At 41.5% G+C, this 16875-nt stretch overlaps 1 protein-coding gene across 1 annotated transcript in view; it reads right to left on the bottom strand.

Moving 5' to 3' along the window:
• Positions 1 to 851: 851 nt before the first annotated feature.
• The window catches only part of CDS1 (CDP-diacylglycerol synthase 1), a 32323-nt gene continuing 16299 nt past the window's right edge, over positions 852 to 16875 (bottom strand). Inside the window, exons 4-13 of the mRNA XM_059826911.1 lie at positions 16257 to 16354; positions 13783 to 13922; positions 12608 to 12666; positions 10345 to 10427; positions 8772 to 8859; positions 7642 to 7710; positions 6670 to 6822; positions 4087 to 4206; positions 2179 to 2282; positions 852 to 981 (exon numbers count right to left, since the gene is read on the bottom strand). Of these exons, the coding sequence (XP_059682894.1) occupies positions 852 to 981; positions 2179 to 2282; positions 4087 to 4206; positions 6670 to 6822; positions 7642 to 7710; positions 8772 to 8859; positions 10345 to 10427; positions 12608 to 12666; positions 13783 to 13922; positions 16257 to 16354 (1044 nt within the window). The remainder of the gene's footprint in view (positions 982 to 2178; positions 2283 to 4086; positions 4207 to 6669; positions 6823 to 7641; positions 7711 to 8771; positions 8860 to 10344; positions 10428 to 12607; positions 12667 to 13782; positions 13923 to 16256; positions 16355 to 16875) is intronic.

Consider the following 16875-nt stretch of genomic DNA (forward strand, 5'->3'; position numbering starts at 1 on the left):
ATACCTCCATTCTATGCGGTAGTTAAGAGGCACAAGGAATAAGGCTTGAGTTACTGTCTTCAGACACTGCCCAGGCCGTGGAAACCAAGGGCTTAAACTCCTGATTCTCCCCAATCTGTTTACTGGGTTGGAGAATCCCATTTTCTCAGGTGATCTCTACTCCTGGATGTAGACACTTGTTCATAATCTGTTACATTAACCAAAAAAATAGCAGCTCCACAGCCCAAACAGCCCAGCTGTACTTCTGTAAAGGTACTTTTCTCTTGAGAGCATGAAATAGTTTCATAAGAAAGCTGTTTAATTAAAAACAGAGCTAAGTTTCACCTTCACAGCGGTTAGTAAATACAGGTAGCCTGATAGAGCAGGCTGTAAGTACCTCTTTGACCGGGCTAACAAGTATTTTCTGGCCAACTGTAATTTCAGCTACATAAAAGAGACTGCCTGCCTCATCTGTTTACGCTTCAGTAACCACTGGAGACCAAAAAAGTATTGCTAAGATATACAGTATTAAATAACTCATTAAAAACTAACGGTGAATTTTATTTTTTTTTTTTTTTAAATACAAAGCCTGTCAGGCCGGGTGCTGAAGGAAGACTGCTGCCATCCGCTTCAGGAACTAAAATACACAGCACATGTACCATTACTTTGCAAGCTTTTTAATTATTTTAGGAGTATGAGATCTTCTGTGTCCTAACAGGAAGCCATAGCATTCACATTCGTTTCAGGAAACATTCACCCCTTCCAGACCACAAACTACTCTTCCTTCAGCTATTATCTATGTGCACGTGCGCAATGCTTTTCCACAGGCTTCTTGTCAATGGAGGTTTCTTCTAGTCCCCCGTTTTGACAAACTACCCTCGCAGAGATGGCTGCAGGATCCCTTTTTCGACGAGGTGAGATTTCAGGGTTTTGTACACGCTTAGTTGCTGCTCAGGCTGAAGGATCAACAGCTGTTTCAGTAATTTGCTGGGATTTGGACCCCTGTCAATAAAAAAAGAAAAAAAAAATTGTGAGCAGCAGCTCTAAAGAAACTTTTCGACGGCTTTTCATTTTCCTCTTGCTGCACAAACAATGCCTTCCCTTTTTGGGGGACACCAAGTTATGGATTTCTCCCAGTCTGTCTCCTCAGGATGCATGGGCGAGCATTACTGGCAAAGCATTCTCCTTAGCTCAGTCTGAACGGAAACTAAAAAGCATTTCTTGCATTTGCTGTCAAATGGGGATATTAAGAAGGCTTATGATAAATAAGATTCACCGATTCATCCTTAATCGCTGTCATCAACATTTTTCATTAACAGATCTTTTTTAGTTTAGCATCTGTCACCAGATAAGCTGTGTCCTATTGAACTAAATGGAAAGTTTTTCCAAGTCGGTAAAGAAAACCTCAAATTAAACCAAGCTTTTCTAAATAACAGCCTCATTTTTAGCTAGTCACTTATGTACAGTCTACTTCTAAGATGGACCGAATACGAGGCAAAGAATCTGTTGCTGATTAGGTGTCTAATAATTATTTAGCCATACGCATTTACAAAACCAAGGGCACGTATCAGTTTGGACACCTACAGCCCCTTACCTTGATCCCCCCTGCCCCAGGAACTAAAGTGACTGACTGTAAGAGAATTGTCATTCCCATGATTTCTTCTTGAAAGCTGGTGTGGCTCAGGGAAGATGGGCGGTATTTTTAAGAAGTTGTCTCCTCTCTTTAACCGTAGCGTTTTCATCTTGAACAGAAAATCCCAAGTCAAGCGACTGAGAAATACTGAAACTTCCAGGAAGAACTGCAGCCCCGCAATCTACAGGCTCTTCAGGAACCACGCAGGGAGCACAGATGCTGCAGCAACCCTCCTGCCCAAAAGCCCATCCTCGTACCTCCCCGTAATCAGTAAATTCTAATACAACTTCTGAGAGGCTGCTACACAAAACTTGCTGGTATTTAGGGTACACAGGTTACCTTTAACAGCAGTCACAGAAACATTAAGGCATAGCTTGAACCTGACACAAATCCTAGGCAGTGGCATATGTTTTCTTAATAGTTCTGTATTTGAAATCATTGCGTAAATCAGATTTAGAAACCTGCAGTCTCTGCTATGCTAACCGTGCAGAGCACAACTCCTGTGAAGTAACTACAGTACAGCTCCTGCGCAAGCTTAAGTAGTTAATATTGTAAAAAGCCCATACCTTATGAAACTGGTGATATAGACGTGAACAAAAGTGGCCATCAGGTACTGACAATCAAAGCGATCCATTATCCCACCATGCCCAGGGATTGTGTCTGCGAAATCCTTTTGGGTGTGAAGGACAGGGAGGGGGGGGGGGGAATAAAAAAAAAAATCACGGTCAGTGATTCCGAAGAAACACACTACTGACGTATCGCTTAACAGCAGCACAGTAAGGCTGCAGTTAAGCTACGGTTTCACTGCACTGAGCCAAAAGTTAGCAAGAGCCTCCTTTGCTAAAGGAGTTTTTAACTGCAAAGGTGAATCAAGGGGTTGAGAAGAAAAAGAAGAGATGAAGCGACTTGTCCACAGCATCACACAGGAGGACAGCGGTGGGTCAGATGCAGGTTCGCCAGTACCGAGTACGCTTGCGTGCCTATACATACTTCATTTTGTAGCAAGCCTCCTAAGCTGATGGCTCATTTCTTGCCTCTGCAGAATCTAATTCTCCTCTTTAATACTTTTATTGCTTTATCCTTTACTGGTGGCTGCTGCTGAAGCACTTGTTCCCAGGGAATATATATTTGCTACGAGAGAAGCAGTAACCTGAGGACTCTTTCCACTGTCCAATGCAGCTTTGCAAGGCATACTGCCCATTCACCTGCCCTTTTTTTCCCTGGGTTCTCGGTAACCATAGTTGAAAAACAGAACGTGTGCGTACAATATAAATGTATTTAACAGAATCAAAAAACCCTGTAGTGAAAAAATTATCACCACTTAAAAAAAAAAAATTCTGATGCAAACAAAGCTCGATACACTACCTTTGTGTTACCCGATCTTGTCTGTAGAACAGCTTTATCAGTCAAACAACCCTCATATATCCTTTTTGTCCTATATGTCCTTCCTGACAGTCCTTTGGTCACCACCTTGGGGCCCAGAAGTATTAAACAAATCTGCTTTTTAATGTTCTACTTTAAAAGCTGCTTTTCAGAAGCATTTTTTCCCCCCCAAAGCCCTTCTTCACACAAAGGGTCTTTTGCTGCACTGGTAGGACAGCACACGAGGCTGTAGCTAGCAAAGTGCCAGACAAGCTGCTCGGACCGGCATAAGAAAGAGGGATAAGTACAAGCACGCATATGGGAGTTCAGCACAAACAGGGAGGTTTATATGCTCCTGTGCAAAGCACAGGCCAAAACTGGTGGACGTAGGGAGCAACAACAAGAACAACAACAAGCAACAGGATAAGAATTACAGCAGTCCTACCAAGACATAAAGAAGGTCGGGAGAAAATTTGGGGCTGCCCTCTTCCCATACTCCTTCTGCCACTTAATACCAGCCAGGGACAACACTGCCACAAGCGACAGCGCACACCTTGCGATAAACAGAGGTTAGCACGTCGCGTCGTTTGCCAACGCACACTCGTGTTACAAGGCGGCACTCTATTGGCAAAGGCAGCCAAAGATCTCATGCTTTGGTGAAGCTGACACGTCAGCATCTGCGTACAACACAAATAGTATTGGTAAAACACAGCCAGCCACAATCGGAAGGGTAAACCACTGCCGGTGCTTCTTGGGCATCTGCAAATTGCCTTTCCTGTCAAGTATAAGATCTTGCTTGTCTAAATCACTTCTGCAACACAACTTGGAAGATAATTATCAACCAAAATATAAAACCAAATTATTCTTAGATTTCCAACACTAAAGTCACATATTGGTTATGCAAAGTTTTAAGAATAACACATAGATATACCTGATAAAACTAAGTACCGCTGTTGATGCTAAAAACAGCTCAAACATCATCGCACCTTAATGGAAACACTAGGTACTACAATGAACCATTTAAAAAAAAACAAACCCAAACCTATCCCACCAATTCATCTAATTCAGAGAGAAAACCAAACCAAAACCGGTGTACAGGAGTCATTACGCACCTTGATTTTGAAAGCTCTTTTAAATCCACTGGCGAAGAATCCTCCAAATGGCCCTATTAATGAGGCAAATGTTGACAGTGCAATGCTGTGCATCTGAAATGGGTACATATTCACCACTTCCTACAAGAAAAATAATTAGCGCTGTAGTTCAATATGTTTGATTGTAGGCATTTTAAGCTTAAGTATTTTAAAATGGGGCTGTTGCAGAGCAAATTCCACAAAGCTCCAGTTTTCCTGACACAAAGTAATACTGTAAAGAAAGGAAAAGTAGAAAGCTGCTGAGAGGTCGGGTCATGTGAACAGGTGAAGCATTCGGGGCTGGTACAGCAGTTGACTTTAACAAATGATGTGGTTTTCAGCCAATCCCTTAGCTGATAATAAGGAATATAACTACTAATTCCATAATGGATGACGGGACTCTCTACAAAGGAGCTCTCCACAATTTCCTACTATTGCTCTAGTAAGCAGCCCAATGCTCTCCACAAACTTGTCACCTTCACGTAATTCACTGTCGCTTCTTTCAAGTGCTCTCACAGGGTAGATACGAATTCTGCACTAGTCCGCCACACTGTCCCCTCTCTGTACATACGGCGGCAATGGGAGATGGAAGGTTTACCCCCATTAGCACCTTTTGGTTTGCATTTAAACAGCTATTGTTCCCCTCAGCCTGTTCACAGACTTGAAATTTGTTTTGATCCGTTCAAGTTCTTACAGGTAAGAGAGACTTCACTGGCAACAGGTACCTGTTTTCCTTCCTAATATAGACTAGAAAAAGGGGGTTTTTTTGGTTGGTTGGGGGGGTTTGGGTTTGTTGGGGTTTTTTGATTGGGGTTTTTTGGTTTGTTTGAGGTTTCTGGTTTTTGGGGCTGGGTTCTTTTTTTTGGAACTTAGCTTTGAGCACTTTGAAGTCAATGGTACAAGCTCCAGCCTCTGAGGGAATGCTATGCTGGCCTCATCTCTGAGAGCCTAGCACACCTCACCTGGCAAGTCCTGATACACACGATCTGTAGCTGAAAAATCCTGTGCCTTGTGTTTCTGATTTGCATCACAGCTGGCCAGCACCAATTAACTTTTTGACTACTCTGTGCAGTTTATCTTATGACACCTTTCTTTTAGGCTAAACTATTCAGTTGGTCAAATGGAAAAGTTTATGAGTTGGAATTAAGTCAGTTTTGTTGGGAGAACACAAGGCTTGACATCTTTTGACACCAAGCAAAATGTCTTCCAAACATAACATCTGGTCATATTTCTGAGAGAGAACATCAGGAGGGAAAACCAAAGGCAGGCTGTTGCCCAAACAAGTAGATTCAATTTGACTTTCTATAAAGAGTGCTAAAACTAATTTTCTCCTCGAAAGGCTTGTTAGAGCCTGGCAAAAATACTCCACAAGCGAACGTGGAACTGCCATCTCTTTTTAGGGTTAGCTGATCGCTCTCTATTAGACTGGCACAGAGTTCCCATCTCCTTGCCCTTTACCAAAATAAGCAATATAGCTGGACACAGTAAGATTTCTCTCTGCTCAGACCACATTATGTTTTTGTGCAGAAAAATGCTTATTAAATTTGCAATCAACCCCACAGCAACAGTACATTCATTTGGTATGAAAATATCGGAGCTCCTTCTAGATGTAGTCTTACTTTTCTAAATACCTACCGCAGCCATTAATTACTTTTAGTCTTAGGTTTGGTTACTACAGTTTCCAGTTTCTGCTTTCTTCTGGTAACCTTATCAACTTTTCTCCTTCAGCGCTACACCCGTGTAACCACAGGTAAAGCCCACTGCCTTCCCTCGTGCTGTGCACTCACTCCCCGTGCTGCGCCACTGCACAGGCGAGGGGAGCGCTCCAGAACCCACTTGTTCATCCCAGTCACCTCCTCTTTGCCCTAAAGGAAAGAATGACAGACTGCTTTCTTTCTATTTGGTATTCTCTTCCTGTTGGAGTGCCTCTGGAGCCTGTGACTTCGGAAGCACTGCTTTGTATAGTAGGGTAATTGGCGACCTATTTCCTGACAGGTAAAGATCCAACAGCTCACGTAAAAGAATTTGCAGGCTGGGTGTCCGGAAAAGGGTTGGCGACTATATTACATGGAACTATTACTGGTACTCCTTTTTCACTCAGCACAGAAGTAATGGCACTAACGCACAAGATGCTATGTGGTGAAGAAAGCACGAGTCCAATCCTAACAGCAGTTACACACTAGCTGAAAACGGAATGAAGTTCTACAAGATCACTTAAGCTTGCTACTAATTTGGGCCATAACAAGCCTTTGTCCACTTTCCACAAGAATTTAAAGGTTGCTCTTCAAAAATAGGTTTGTCTGCAAAATGCTCAAGTGACATCCATTTCCAGCATGGAAAGAGAGAACACAGGCGGGTTTCCTTGGGTGACTCCAGCAACGCATTTCAGTTCTGCCTGGGTGACCACCTCCCCTGTCTGAGCAACGGAGAGGCTCATGGTATCGATTCAGTTCTTACCCTTCAAGCCTTACCAGCATTCATATACCTTTCTAAAAAGGCTTAGAAAACCATTCAAGCTGGGAGGTATGATTTCACTTTTAACCAAAGCCTTAGTTTTTTCCTTACCCATCCCAACACAGCCTGAAGCAATGGTGGCACAGAGTACTTCTTCATCTGAAAGAGCTCTGAAGGTTCACACTCTGTCACAAATCTGTTGGTTTCACTGTTATATTCCACGGGGCAGACAAAGTACTGATGTTGAGCCAAAAAATAGGAAAACTGAAAAGCAAAACAAGGACTCCTGAAATAGGCATTTGTTGTCACAGTCAAGAATCATACTGTAATGAATGGCTTTGTCATCACAAGCTGAGGATAATGAAAATCTTTTTAATAACACAGAGACCTAGAATGGAGCAAAGTCGGCCTGTTCAAGTTGGAGAATGCCTCTACAAAGCAGTCAAATATTGACATTCAATGCACTTAGTGATGATTGCCCAACTTGTTTTCCTTTTCATATCTCTCAGATTCATATCTACTGGACGTTTCTGCATTATAAAATCCCAAAACGTTAGCCACTCATCATTTCGTTGCAGTTCACGTCTCTGTTAAAACTTGAACTATCGCTTCTACCAAGTTTGGCAGTTACAAGTTCTGCTGACCTTGGTGATAAATTACTTATCAGAACAGTTACTGTATGCTGTTATTATCTTCTATGCATATCATCAGCATAAACTGCTTCTCAGGAGACACGTCATTATAAAGTACGTAATACAAAAGTACTACTTTACAAAGCATAAATAAGGCTATCAGTAAACTTCAATTTCAAAATAGAGATGCAACTAATAGATAAAACAATTCCAGATATAGTAACAGTAATGGCAAAAACGGTCAACATAACCTATTCAGGAGAGGTGCAAGCCTTGCCTAGCTTTTCCAGCTAGTTATGAATCGGCAGAATTCTCTAGCCCCCAAAAAACCCCCTAACTCTTAGGCTTTCAGCAGCTTTGAGATGACCAAATTTGTCAGTAATTTTTACTTCAAGTAAAAACGCGAAGTTGAAGACTGGACCCGTACAAGGCAAGTCCTGTGGTTACTTACAATAAATCCAAACACAACTGTGGAAAAGAAGCCGCCAATGAACCCTTCCCAGGTCTTCTTGGGAGACAGCTAGGCACAAAAAAGCGAGCGTTAACCTCATCAGTTGCATCACCGAACCCTTGTTTTTACTCTATTTCTGGACCTTATTTGTGAAAATTAAGCTCCTACTCGGTTTTTCAAAGGTATGTGTGAAATACTGAATGTCAGCAGCTGCGAATGTTGTAAACAGAGGAGTATGGCTAGGACCTGTCCCAGGCGAGGAGGAGAAGTGCCACAGTTTGGTTGGTGCCACCAAGCAGCTGGAGGAGCAGAGAGCTCCCTTCCCGTCGGCTGCTGCCTGCCTCTGGCCACAGCTCACCCTGATTACGCAGCTGAGCTCCTTCAAGAGGACGCCTTGGAAACCCGTACGAGCGTGCTGTGGCTCTGTTTGAGACTTCTGCTGGCAAGCGCACATTTAGATAGCGACAGAAGCCAGGGTGTTAGACAACTGCTGCTGGGGACGCTCCTCGGGAGACACTAGCTTCCTACATACAGGCTGGCAAACGAATACAGCAAATAACTGCAGGCCTAGAGGGACCAGCGCAGCAAGCTTATTTTCTTCATCAAATTCGATCACGTTTTCAATTTACGAGCAGTTTAATATCAGAACCAACTAAATACCCAAAACTTAACATGGCAACATCATGAAAATAATAATTCATGGCTTTCAGTGGGGTCTTGCATATTCTACCAGAACAGGAAGATTACTACTTGAGCCCTTCTCAGTGCTACGTCAACAAGACCAGATGAGGAATAGGTATATATGACCTAGCCACTTATTTCAACTTACAGTTCCTCTACGCTAAGCATGCAGTTAAACCTGCATATGAAAACCAAAAAGGAAGCGATTATAAATCATGATGCAATAGGCTTGAACTGTATTATACTGTAATGTCAGTATTATAGTCACATTAATCCCAGCTTCCACTTACAAATCTTCAGAAACAGAATTGTCAATTTGGTTTTTTAGCAAAGATGTGCATCATGCAGTACAGCGGAAAGTATTTTTTCCATGAACGTGTTTTCGAACGAGTATCAAAAATGCTATAAACTGTAAAAGCTTGTTAGCGAGGAAGTGCCTCAGTACATACCTTAATTAATGGAGTTCTGCCAAAGAAGAATCCAAAAATGTAAGCGGTAATGTCATTGCAGATAACACTCGAAATTGGAACCAGAAACCTAGAGAAAGACATTAAAAGTTTCATGGAGAAAAAGAAAAGCTGCCCGAACGTAAACACAGGACAGATATTGAAACAGCAGCATTTCTTTCTGGGAAATTTTTCTGTAGTATTTAGAAGGAATTCTGTTTCACAACATGTTCACCTAGTTCCCCTGTGAGCAGCATACTTGGCTATGCTGGTTTTAGTCTTCAGCCAATCAAGACCATTACAGATCCACGTTAGTTCAAGTTAAAATACGATTTTGGTGCATAAGCTTAGAACGTGAACAGGCTGGCTTTTTCCTATCAGGCTTGAAGACTGGTACCACAGTTAAGAAGAAATCAACAGATATAAACGTGTTAATGTTATTGGTAACATCAAAGCAAGCAAATGCCTTGTAAAGTTCAATGATAGTTCAATAAAGTTCAATATTTAAAAAAAAAAGTTGTTTTCCTTTTTTTAATTCCTGTCAGCTTGGAGCCACCTGCATTAGCTTTCTAAGTGTTCTCTGCATGCAGACAGCATCTGAATTTGTTACTTAAGCCTGTTAACCTCTTTTTTTTTCCCCCCTTTTCAAAGCAGGGATGTATTAACAAGCTAAAAGTCAGACTTTGTGACCATCTGCCGAATTGCCTAGCACCAGTGGAAATAAGAAATAGCAGGCTAGCAAGGCAACTAGGTTCAGTTTTTGGCACATGAACATGATCACTATGAGAAGAATTTGTTTATACAAACTTTGTCAAAGGCTTTGGGTTTTCTTTCTAACTATGAGCATGTCTTTTCGGCAATAATCTCCCCAGTTGTACATATATCAGGAAAAGAACAAGGAGAACACGCAGTATTATGTCCTCAGAAGAGCACAAATCATCTTCCATGTGCTTCTTCCTTCTTTCTCAACTTGTAGTTTACCCTGTCCCTAAAGAAGTGGGGGGTGGGAAAACACACCCTCTTTTTGAGGAGCAGTTTTACGTACTCAAGTTTAACTGCATCATCAGAATTTAATATATCGCTGGCAACGGGGCATTAAGATGGCCCAACAATATCCAAGATTTAAACTCTTAAAATATATTAAGTAATCTGAATTTATCTGAACAGGGAAGGCAGCCAGATTGGGGATTTCGAATTAAATGGTCCCACTTCAATAGCTCTGAGCAACCTGAAGCTTCCATGTAATTGAAAAAGAATTGCTGGATATTCATCCAGTCAGCAAAATGCTATGGACAGTACTTCCCCAAGCATGCAAGCCATCCTATTCCTTGCAAGTGGTTGTTCAAAACTATCATACTTGTGGCTGCCACTCTAGTTAAAGAGGTTTCTCCTTCCTCTCCTGTATCCTTTACCTCGTCGCTCCCAATTCCTCCGACTCCCCTTCCGACTAGACACTAACGCTCCTTTAATTTGTGCTGCTTTAACTGTTCCCACGATTATTCCTTAACCAGATCTATGTAAAAGAACCAACCTTTCAATGCAATAGTTACAAATCCGTTTATTACTGTCCCCTTACCAGATCATGCCTTCAAAGAGATTTTGGATGACAAGATGAGATTGAGTTACAGTGATCAGCAAAGTGACATGAGTCCATGCGAACTGTTAACAATGCAACAACACAACAGTTAGTGAAAACACCGATCCGTACACCTCGATAAATACCGGCGTGTCAGCTAGAGGAGCTACTTAGGAGCTCACAGGAAAGACCAGTTCTAGTGATAATGCAAGAGATGCGTGCATACAGTATATCACAAGTTAGCTGGCTTTCTGAAGCAAGTACTGAAACTTTAACAGGTTTCCCCATCACTTACCTCCGCCCAGAATTTTTTAACGTGCAGTTTAACAACTGATTTAATAAGACATACACCTTCAGCATGAAAGCAGCAAAGAAATGTAAGCAATGTGATATTCTGTATATACATATAACAGACATGTCAGAACTGTAACAGTAAAATGGCAATGAACTACTCATGAAAGAGTCATGTTACACAGATGTGGATATCTCTCATAACAGAATACCAGTCCACTTATGAAACATGAAAATTCTCGGGATTGGTGAAAACAAAGTGTTAATTTTTATGCGCGTGGTCATTTAAGCAGTCATTTTCCTCAGTCTTACTGTACGTACTTGGGGTTTATTCTGTAGCGCCAGTCTACAATAAAGCGGTTTCCAAACAGTTTACCACTAAAGGTTCTACAATAGATTTTATTTCCCAAAAACTTTTAAATCAAGAACTGGTAGTTTTTCTACGAAACACCAAATTTAAGCACTCTGGCTGATTTAACACTCGGAATGCCCTACTTCTTTAATTCTCTTATCACAAGTGTTTTCCTATGGCAGCCAGCATCTACTTCCAGTTAAGACAACTCAAGAAGGCTGAAAGGGGCGGTGCAAGAACTGCCTAAAGGTTTCTGAAACTACTAACTGCTGGTTGATTAAAGCATCTCTGCAGCCAAATTTTTAGTAGTTGTACAGTGATACTGCAACACCACCTGACCCCAAACGGCTACTCTCCTTGTCTGTCCAAACCCTGTGTTGCCACACAGCGGATACATGGCTTCCCTCTGTTTTACTGCAGTTCTTAGGTAGTCACACCTGAAAGTTTTCCGGGCAGGCACCAGGTGATATGACTGACACCACATTTTTGCTGCCTTCTTTCCAGAAGGGGAAAACGGGGGGAAAAAAAAATGGAAAATGAATATATTTACCTTGTGCCAATCTGAAGATGAGGACTTTTTTTGCGGATTAGAAGATAAAGACCACCTCTCCTAGAAAAGCTGCATCTCCCTGTCAGGCAAGTTCTCCCACAAACAGGGTAATTTTTTTTGAGTAAAACATTTTTTTACATGCTCATACAGGGCTCAGCTAAGTCCTAGACTAGAATCAGGGATCCTCAATGGTAAAGTACTACCTAAAGCACTGTAGAAACAGAGGGGTTAACTGCATCCCCGGAGCTTTAGGAAATCTTTAAGGTTGTGCAGTGCCCTGACTGCACAAGTTCTTTAAAGACAGGAGCTGTACTGCATTACTGCTTTTCTGTTGCTTCTAATTGTTCCCAGATAGAAGGGGGGGGGGATTCAGTGGGGTTTTTTGGGTTTGATTTGGGGTGTTTATTTTGGGGTTGTGGGTTTTTTTACCTGTGATGTTACAAAATTAGTTTTCAACCTATAAGATCCATGGAAGAAAAAGGTTCATGCTCTTGATTAGCTACTATGCTGTTCATTAGGTGGACAAATACAAGAGATGAGAACACAGGGTTTTTTTAATAGATTAATGATCTATTGAGGCACAGCAGAGCAGAAGATCAGAACTGCTGTTAAGCATCACAGAATACATCTTCCACATAGGGGTTAAGATCAAGTTCCCTTCATAGTACTTCAGCGGGGCCTCTACAAAGTAACACTTGAGTCACAAGAACCACTTCCCACGCCATGCTGAACTAGTTGGCTTCAGACCTGGGAGGGAGACGCACACCCCTTTCTCCAGGAATCTCTTTCGTATCAGCCTATCACCGAGGGAAACGTATCTCGTTGTATATGCACAAGGCCTCACCAATGACAGCCTGTATTGACTGAAAGGCCACATCCCGCGATATAATAATAATAAGTTGCAAGGTGAACAAATACCAAACAGCCCAATGCCGCTTGATTTCATGTTACTGTTGGTTTAACTACATTTTCCACACCCCCCTTCCAAGCTGTTTTATGAGCATAGGGACATGACTGTTTCTAGTGACATTCACAACACGAGTGACCACAGCAAAGTGGGTAATACACACCATGTAAAACTGCAGACGATAATGTTTCTTCACTAAACTCAAAACAAACATGCAGAAGCCTGTAAAACAAAGCAAGTGTAGTTTGTACCATATTTAATTACACTGAACTGTGATATACCAGTAATTCTCTTCCCTTGAAGCAGCCTTCAATCCCTTTGCTGCTAGGAGTGTTTGCTTGTATTCAGTTAAGTGTACATACAGAATTATTCTCACTAGAGCACAAGATTTAGTTAACATCAGTAAACAGCATTTATTTTATACTCACAAGGTCCCATTGTAGACATCATTTTTTAGGGCAGGAGACCATCACCTTTAAAAACCACTCAAAAACCAGGTCGACAAGCTGCTTTGGAATAATTAACAGAAATAATTGAAAGGAAAAGACCAGCTTGCCCCTTTCCCCCAGACGGCCACACGGCTGCACGCAACGCAAGCGTGAAGTGCAGGCGTTGGAGAATTCAGCTGACTGAAAGAAACGTTCTGGGTGGCTAACTGAGCACCTCTGCTGCCCAAGGGCAAATTCTTGCCCTAGCAAGGGTCAGAGGCCCTCAAAAGACCCTTAACCCCGGGGACAGCTCCTCAAAGACCCCTCCATCCCAATGCGACAGCCGCCAAGGGACTCTGCTACGCTCGACCTCCTGCTTTTGCTCATGACTGGCTTGTCTCATCTCTCCCCTCATTGCCCTTCAGCGATCACGAGGCATTAGTTAAGTTGGTTTCCTCAAGCCAAAGCCAGCTGAAAAAGGTCAGGTCTTGCAAAGCTGGTTTCAAGTTTGCGATCTAAGCACCAAGTAGAATTTTTATCTGCCTGAATTACACACACAAGTCATCTCCACAGACTGCCAAAATAGCGTTCATATATTCAGGTTCTGAGCCCCAGTTCTTCGGCAATCAAAATTAATTCACGCCAGCTTCTCTTGAGCACTATTAGCTCAACTTTCTCAAGATTGTTTACTTGTTCAGGCTGCTTTCTTCTTCTCAGTGAACACAAAATTTATAGTCATCCTTTTACAGAAAAATGGAACTGCGAACACCTAATTTCCTCGAACATCAAGAGGAAAAAGGAACTGAAAGCGCATAAAGCTGGGGAGCAATTATTATTTTTTTTTAAATAAATAAGCACAGAAACAAATGCAGCACAAAGTTCTTTCATTTTTGCAATATCCTACACTCACCTGTTAAATAGAGTGCAAAAGATATAAACCTGTGGTAACGAATTAGGAATTGAAGCTGTTCTCTTCTCTGAACAAAGGTGGCGAAGTAATCAGCTACAGTCTCTCCATAAAAGAAGTAGTTCACACAGAGCAAAAAGTACCTACAACATACAACAGCTAGCAGTTATTTTAACAAGGTAATATATATTAAGTGTCATTCTTAAAAACAAAAAACAAACAAAAAACCCACAACAAACACCACCACACAAAAGGAAAACCAGAAAGGTGGAAAAGACACGTGATAAAAATAAAATTCAGGCATTAATCCAGTCTTATACTTGTGGGTCGGTGTCTCCTCTGACAAGCCAATTTTTGTAATTTACTTCTTCTAAAGCAACCGCACTAGAAAAACAAACACATTTTGCGGGATACAGTTGGAAAATTCATTTCATCCTTAACTACAGTATTGAACGCTCCGCATCTATGCAAGTCCTTTTCAGATATTCTAAAAGTACAGAAAGAGCATCTGCTATCATCGATACTCACGCAAGCAATTCTGCATATTCTTTTCCTGTATCCTAATAAAGGTAGCTTGGGATTTCTGCCTTACAAAGAGGAAAAAAGGTACTTGCATAACGTATCCTCTGAGGTTACAGGACAGCGAATCTGACGTGGGGCTTGAGGATCTGAATGTAACTATACTTTTGCCATCTGGCCTGAAGATTCTCGTCTGAAAGCATTACCGCTGCATCTCCTGCTCCGCTCCACCACGCACTTTGCCTTTTCGCTTTCTTGACTGAGCAATAACCTTACAGTGTTACATTCATTGACTAACTAGTAAATGTAGCTATTACTACAACTTTTTCAAAGCAATTTTGTGGGAGTATGTCCACAAGCAAGGTTCAACTGAGGTGAAATGTCACCTTCAGCCATCTCTTTTTGAAAAACCTTCAAAGAAATTCCTTTCAGTGAAAACAGTCAGTACACAAGTAATTGTGTCACAGGTTTTCAGACAAGTTCAGTTACTCAGCTTTCTAGAGTTAAGTCACAGTGGAATCATCAAATGCCAAGGCAGCACTGAATAAAAACCGATAGTTAGCAAATCCAAACCCTCTAAGAGATGTACCTCTCCAGGCAACATACTCTTCAGCATATTACCAAAGTCAGCCACAGAAGAGAAAAACTTGTCATTCAAGACTGGATCTCCGGATAGTCTCAGAGCAATCAGTGCTCATTCTCTCCCCCCCCCAACAGATGTTAACACTCACTTTGCGAGGCTTCACATCTCCAAATAATAGCTGATGTTCAGACTACTAACAGGATTCTCTCATCTCACTGAAATGTCTTAATATTTAGCCTCAGTGGCAAGATGTTGGACTGGAAGGAGCTTTGACGTTAACTAGTCTGGCAATGTAGAGGAGTTGATTTTGAGCTCCACATACAAAAGTGACGGTGGTCAACTGCCAAAGTAGACTAAGTGGTAGAGTGCACATCTCCTCTAAAAATTTTGGCAAGACCGCAGAATCATTCATGTATGAGTCAGCCCTAGCTGTAGATCCAGAAGCCATGGAATAAAGCAGACAATAGATCAGTTCCCTGGATAATCCGGGAGTGACCAGAGGGGAACTGATTAGCATTTACTGAAGAGCCGACAGTGGGAATCCACCACATTACACAGTAGAAGTGACGAAGCCATGTGACAAAAGACAGGGAATAACCTAGATATTTCAATTCCTTAAAAAAACCAAACCCGACGCAAAACCAAACCAACACAAAATAGGTCATGTCTGAAGAATAACATCCTTAAGCACCTTAGAGACTACATGTGTCTAACACCTTCCCATAACGCTGACTCTAATCAAAAGCCTTTATTTTTCCTCCCAGAACTCAGAAGAAGAGCCGATTTCCCCAGTTCTATCCAGCCCTGTATAAGCTGGACATTGTCACAAGTATCTGGGATTTGTGAGAAAAATTAAGCTCATCTTTTGGTTTTCAGAAGATCCCCCAACACTGTATTTATGCAGTCCCGTGATTAAGTGCATGATTGGAAAGGATTTAAAATGTGTATGTTGTTATTTCAATTCTTTGTGTGTGTGAAGAGGAGCCTTTAAGGTACCTGTTCTATTTATTTCTTGCGCAAGGTTAGCAGCCAAAAAAAAAAAAATCAAAGCAGTTCAGGTGATTATTTGGCTATGCATGTTTTTAGATAGCTTACACATGCTCAGTTCTGACTTAAAGCATACATGCGTGCATACATAAATGTGTACATAGATACATATTTATAACAAGGAAAAACATTGAAGCAGTAAAAGGCCAACTGACTTGTCCAAGTTCAGAGGTGGAAAACAACTACAGAATCCTGTATTAGAGACAGATGTCAAGTTTTATGTCCGCAGGTGACCTACAAAGCTATCATTCCACCATGACAGGATATGAAGAACATGAAGATTTAAGTTTCACATGCCTACTTACTGATATTCTTGCTTGCTACTCACCAGCTGAGGGATCTAAACCACGGTAAATCATAGGAGTGGTAGACTCTGTAACCTATAGTAATGATTTCGTGGTAACACTTCACTTGGATGCTTAAGACCTAAAAGAAGAGAAATAAAAAACTACGTAAAATATGCTGCAGTTGTTTCTTAAAGGCAGTAAGTAGTACTGTAACCTGCATTAAGGGGAGAAATTATTTATTATTATTTATTATTATTATTCAAATTCCACACAGAAAACAGACAGCTTCAAAGCAAGTCCAGGGAAAACTAAAGCTCCATTTAAAACCCCCACCCCAAACCTCAAAAAACACTAGGCATGCTGAGAAAAAACACACTGGGCTAGCTGCAAGAATACGCTTGTGAAACAAGGGAAAGCTCCTGACTTTTCGTCATTAAAACAGTTTGGCAGCAGCAGGTCAAAAGCACTTCCTGTAAAGAAGGCTCTTCTATTTCTTTTGGCTAAGTTTTATCTTTAAATTTAGTTCAAGAAGTATTTTCGAGGCCCAATGGAAAAAAACTAGCTGTGCATCACAAGTTGGACACCCATGTCTTCCACTTGCAAGCATCTCATTAAGGGCAATTAGCATTGATGATTAGAAGCAAAGCTCGTCTAACCCAG

Source organism: Gavia stellata, chromosome 19 (assembly GCF_030936135.1).
Source record: "Gavia stellata isolate bGavSte3 chromosome 19, bGavSte3.hap2, whole genome shotgun sequence".
NCBI classification, from domain to species: domain Eukaryota; kingdom Metazoa; phylum Chordata; class Aves; order Gaviiformes; family Gaviidae; genus Gavia; species Gavia stellata.